We start from the raw sequence: 5,991 nt of genomic DNA on the forward strand, positions 1-5,991 counted from the left end.
GTTTAAGGTGACCTATTTGGGGAACTACGTGTTTGATTTGTGGACACTAAAAATCCTCCGCAATGCATCAATGATTAAACCAGTAAAAATCCCCGGCAGTGTATTTACCAAATTGCCACAACACAAGACACTTTCATAGTTCTATTCCATGCTCTTCAAAAGCCAGCCATAGCTGTCATAAAATGCACATGTATGGCACATAATTGAAATCATTAGAAACGGCTAGAGTCATGAGAATTGAATGGGCCCTCTAACTTTTTATATTTACGAAGAGGTAACAAAACAAACTCCCACTGACCCATCATCCATCTATCTGATACTGATGCATTATTTGGGTGCCATAAATTGAGATAAGAATAAGCAGTTGAAGGGGTTAATGGCTGGTAGGTTGCCTGGTGTTGGGTTGCTTGCAAGGAAGAGAACAGAGCAGAACCATAGATATGAACACCAACACCATGCCACATGCCGACAATCCTATCACCTTGGAGAATCATCATTGGAACCACCATGGATACCACTCACTGTCTTAGATGAAACTGCTCTCAAGGCCAGACAAAGGCTTCACAAGAAGCTTGGACACTTCTTTTCCTCATACAGGTATATATATTAATTAACTTTTCTACCTACTACACTTCGTTTTCCACCAGTTACTTATGCGCACACACATGCCTGATTAAATCAAGTGTGTTCGGATTCGGAGATTCACATGATTTTATTTGTTAGATTCGACATGGTTCCTCGGCAATCAAACTCTATCTGGCTATATACAATGATTCCTTCTGGTCTATAGATAAAATATCATAAAAGGCATATTTCATAAGTGATATATCCACTACTATCCAAATATAATGTACTAATGTTTAGATACACCCACGTGATGTCCTTTGAAACTCGAGAGAATCTTGGATACATGAACATGAAGTTAATTTGATCAATTTTACAAAATTGTAAAAAACGTTTAACCTTATCAATTTTACTATCTATATTTGGTAACTACTATATTAGTATAACTTTTGACTTTTATGTGGAATTTCAAGATATTTTGAGATTCGATTCTTTATACTGGTCATAAAGTTAATTTTGGGTTACATTTAAAACTTTTTACCCCAATTTAAGGTTGTGTTATATGAAAATTGAATTCCAATTTAGCCCCTTCCCACAAGCTGTGAACTAAATTACATTAGTTGAGTCAAATTTACTTTCTAACTAAGTCTACTTATTAAAATTTGAAATTGACACACGTACGTGACCAAAGTGGGATTCCTAGACTTTGTACCTCCATTTTAAGAGGGATCTTTGTTAAGATGATAAGAGGAGAGCCTGTAAAACAAAGAATTTTGACATTCAAGTAAGTATATCAGTTAGGAGATAAAGTATATATATATGCATAAGTATAAGTTTGAGTAAGCGTTCGAGAGATAATAAGTGTACATGTGTGTTTGCTCGTGTGTCCGTATGTGTTGAGAGATCGATGAAACCTGATATTTATAAGAGTGAAGTGGAACTGCTGGTTCTTGTTTGTGAGGGTTTGATGAGGACATGAGGGTTCACATCAGGGTTGTTATAACTTTTACAAATAATTAGTGGCTTATAAATAATAGCTAATGGCTTATAAGATAATACGTAGCTTAGAGATAAAAGCTAATAAATAATTGATGACTTTGTAGATAATTAAATATCTATCAAGAAATAAAAGATAACAAAATATTCAAATAATAAGATGTTAGAGGTCATATGTCAGTTAGGGAGTTCGGCTACTAAGGATCAAGTGTTCATGCTCATGTTTTAGGACTAACGGAAAGGATTGACACGTGTTTCAAAGTGTCATGTATATTTTGTAGACCTTGTACAATACATTAAGTATAAATATAATAAAATAAAAAATATTTTTATACGTAATGACAAGAAGAGTTAAATGCAAATACAATTTATCTTATGTGGCTATTGAGAGAGGATCCGTGAACCTTACAGCTAAGAATGTAATGGAGTCCCGAGTTTAAATTTATGGGAAGGTCATTGCTCTGCTTGTTTGAGTGTGCACTAATGAATAATTAATTGATTATCCCAGTTGCTTAATACATACATTACAGGTCAAGTGAGAATCCAAGAAAAGAAGGAAAAGTAAACCAAAGCAGCTACGAGAAGAAGGATGGAGGAATAGGTCGGAAGTTGTTAGAGAGTTCATGGTTGTTGCGTGGCAACAAGTTTAAGAAAGATAGAAAAGTGTGTGCTGTGTGCCTAGAAGATTTGGGGCAAGAGCAACAGCTTATGAACCTTTCATGCTCCCATAAGTACCATTCAGCATGCCTTCTTCCCTGGCTTGCAGCCCATCCCCATTGCCCTTATTGTCGAACCCCAGTTCAGCCCTGACCTCATATTCAAGGGTCAAGACTCAGTATATGGTGCCTTGTAGAAAGGACAAAAATATCAAAGTTTTATCTAGTATTGCAATTTGCCGCACATTTTTCTTGTTACTGATTGCCTAGGAAATTTGATTGCTCTTCTCAGGTATTGGTGGATATCCCCTATTGTAATACACCATGCTCTTCAAAAGATTGAAATTATACACTATCCCCCAAGAAGGCAATAACTATCCCTTCTTGCTTGCATGAAAAAAAAGGACCATGTTTCTAACTCATCAATGCGGTGAACTTTGACCACGTTTCTTGAGCTATTTTCTCTTCACAAGCAATATACTTATCGGGCAAGGGCAAACCTAACCTAACCTAACCTACAGCAAGTTAAACATTTCCTTTGAGTCCAAGGTTCCCAAAAATTTACCTTATCAATATTTTTTCTTCTACAGAATGTAATAAAAAAATATTAATATTAATATATAATTAATGTCAAATAATTATTTCTTTATTTTTTAAAAAATTAATACATTAATTACTAATGACTTCTTCTTTGACTCTGCTGGTACATCGTGTACTTGTGTTTCGTTTATTAATAAAATATGTTTTTGCCTTGTTAAAAACAATTAATTACTAATGATTCCTTCATTTCTTTCTTATTTATTTGATAAATTCAATTTTTATAATATCTTTTTTTTTCAAAAATAAAGTTAATAATCATTCTTATTACCACCCTTATTGTGATCACCAAATCATTATTATTTCGGATAATAAATGATGGTACAATTATAGTGGAAAGGATGGTGGACCGATAGTTACACATTATACATTGTGGCAGTTGTTGAAAATAATGGTGATGACGGTGAAGACCTTGTATACTTCCAGGAGAAAAGGATCCTCCGATTCATGTACCTCTAGATATGCCCCGTGGAAGATAGCAAGGTCAAAATGAGCAGAAATCTAAAAATTAGTATTTTTTTTTATAATTAAAGTCCAACTCAATCCAAGCACAGAAAACTCAACTAGAATGTCAATGTTAGGCCCAGTAATCATCCAATAACACCACATACAAAGCTAAAATAAATTCCCTAAAAAAAGCTATAATGAGTGTATAGGCCTAAATCAAATTTTAAAATGGGCCTTATTCAAAAGTAATTTATTAAAAAATATTTTTTTAAAAACATTTTAGTATATAATAATCTCTTTTCCAATCAATAATAAAGTTCATTTATTTAATTTTCTTAAAATTTGTGTTAGTTTTAAGTAAGATTTTATTAGTTGGAAAAATTATAAATTTTGTTCTCCTATTTGTCTCAAAATTATAAATTTGATCTCCTATAATTTAATTCATAAATTTAGTCTTCAATTTTTACAATACCATTATTTCAGTCACAGTTTCAAAATTGGACGTTGACCATTAATTATTTACATTGACCGTCACATATCACACTTTTATTGGACATTGATCTTTACATGTCATATTTTTATTGGACGTTAAAGGTAAGCAATTAACTGTCAGCTACTCATCCCAGAATTGGAAACTGAAATAAAAAAATTATAAAAAATTAGAGAACTAAATTCATTAATTAAATTATAGAAAAATAAAAATTAAATTTTAAAATAAATATGAAATGGTGGCAGACTTTGCTAATTCTAATAGATTCAAAGAGAAAAGGAACCACGAAGTTGAAGACGTTATCCCCACTGGGGATTTGATATAGTGGAATATTTTATGGATATCTTGTGCTGTAGAAGTTAGATTGACATACAATTGATACGGTGTCTAGATTGTAAGGACAAAATTTATCTACAATTTTTATGTAGACACCCAGATGTAATTCAGTCATAATTAAACTATTCTTTAACACAATTTTGACTCTCAAACAATCGTTTAAAGTTGAAGTAAAAAGATGTTTTCCCCTCCATTTATTTAAATTATGGTTTGGCAGCTCTAATCGAAACACTAATTATTATGATTTGCGTAAACGTCTGGTTAAGTCATTTTGGTGCAGCCACAGCAAACTTAGACAGCGTAAATCATTTTTTTTTCTTCCGAAGATTGGGTATACAATGCATACGTTAGTTCTTTAATTAGTAGTCAATCTTTAAAAGTATCAAGAGTTTGCAAATTCGTATTTGTTTTGAACAAAAGTTAATCGTGCCGTGTTTCTGTTGGTAGACTTCTTGATCAACGGCAAAGGGGTCTCTAAATACCAACACGTCATGACAACAAGTACAGTGCACCCCCCCACAAAATTCTATTTCTAGGTCTTCGGTTCTACATCAATAAAATGATTTGATTTTGATTAATTTAACTACCAAGACTAATCACTTTGTAATGCGCTCTTCAATTATTGAAAATTTTTATTTTTTAGCATTACCTTTTATCATCGTTAAATTATTTTATGAATATGATAACGTTAATTAAACAATAATATAAATTCCAATTATTTTTTTGGAAAAACAAAGAAAATTTTGGTAATAGTAGCATTTTGTTATCATCATCTAATCATATACACTAACAGATCATTAGATGCATATAATTATGACCGCAACATTCATCCAATTCAAATCTAAGATGTGCTCGGAACAAATTTAAAACCCAATCAATATTAATGGGAGATGTACTGAGTACTTGTTTTATTAGATTGGACCGCAATCAACGTTTTTTGTCCATTCTAGTTCTAAGCTGAAACAACGATATACCTGGCATCTATAATCAAATTGGTCATGTCATTAGGTGGAGTAGTATAATTGGTAGGGAGTTGTGGTCTCAACCCCATTTATTATCAACACCGCATGACACCTTGGCCATGCACGTCCGTTTGCGCCACTGCTCGTTCTCACCACCACCCTCATCAAACATCCCTGATCTGCATCAATTTGGACCCATTGACCCAGATTTTCACCATCATCATCAGCTTTATTCTCAAGGAAGAAGAAGAGTGAAACAAGCAACAAAAGCATAGTTCCATTTTTTATTGAAAAAAAAAAAACAACTAAATCAATACCTCATTGTATATTATATAACAGAATTGTGTTTTCACCTCTTCAGAAAATAATGAAAATATTATTCTATTGTACAATTATATAACCCAATTATATTTCCGTTGTTTTTTTTTTTTTACACTCCCTCCGTGAATAACAAAAATGAAATAGGATTGTGTTGTACAACTCCATGAAAATAGTATTTTCAAAAAGGAAAAACAAAAGTGTCGGCCAAATCCCTAATTAGTAGGATCAAAACATAAAAAATAGACTAGTAAGTTCAACACAATTGATAGATAAGTGAATTGATTAAGCATACTGGGTTCGATTCTCTTATGGTGTGTATGGAACAAAAATTGTTTGAAGAGACAAAACGGAAGTGGTATCTATTCTTAGAAGTTTAATTTCATGACTTTCAACTATAAAATATCTTTCTTTTTAGAGAAAAAAAAAAAAGCATAAACAAGGTGAATTTGGTGCGAAAAATACCCTCAATGACTATTGACACCATTCGTAGGTTCAAACGGTTTACTGATCTTGGTGCTATTTTGATCCTCTCTCTCTCTGATAAGAATTTTTAGAACTGCACTAACAATAACTATCTGCAGGTCTCAGTGACTACGCGGTGGCTGTGCACTGACCCTTTGAC

The 5,991-nt window shown here is 32.6% G+C and overlaps 1 protein-coding gene across 1 annotated transcript; it reads left to right on the plus strand.

Moving 5' to 3' along the window:
• Positions 1-205: 205 nt before the first annotated feature.
• Positions 206-2,642, plus strand: LOC114403903 (RING-H2 finger protein ATL34-like). Its single transcript, XM_028367128.1, has 2 exons — positions 206-597; positions 2,091-2,642. The coding sequence occupies exons 1-2, from the start codon at positions 377-379 to the stop codon at positions 2,368-2,370; spliced, it is 501 nt and encodes a 166-aa protein (XP_028222929.1). The 5' UTR covers positions 206-376; the 3' UTR covers positions 2,371-2,642.
• Positions 2,643-5,991: the final 3,349 nt, after the last annotated feature.

This window comes from Glycine soja, chromosome 20 (genome assembly GCF_004193775.1).
Source record: "Glycine soja cultivar W05 chromosome 20, ASM419377v2, whole genome shotgun sequence".
In the NCBI taxonomy this organism is placed as follows: domain Eukaryota; kingdom Viridiplantae; phylum Streptophyta; class Magnoliopsida; order Fabales; family Fabaceae; genus Glycine; species Glycine soja.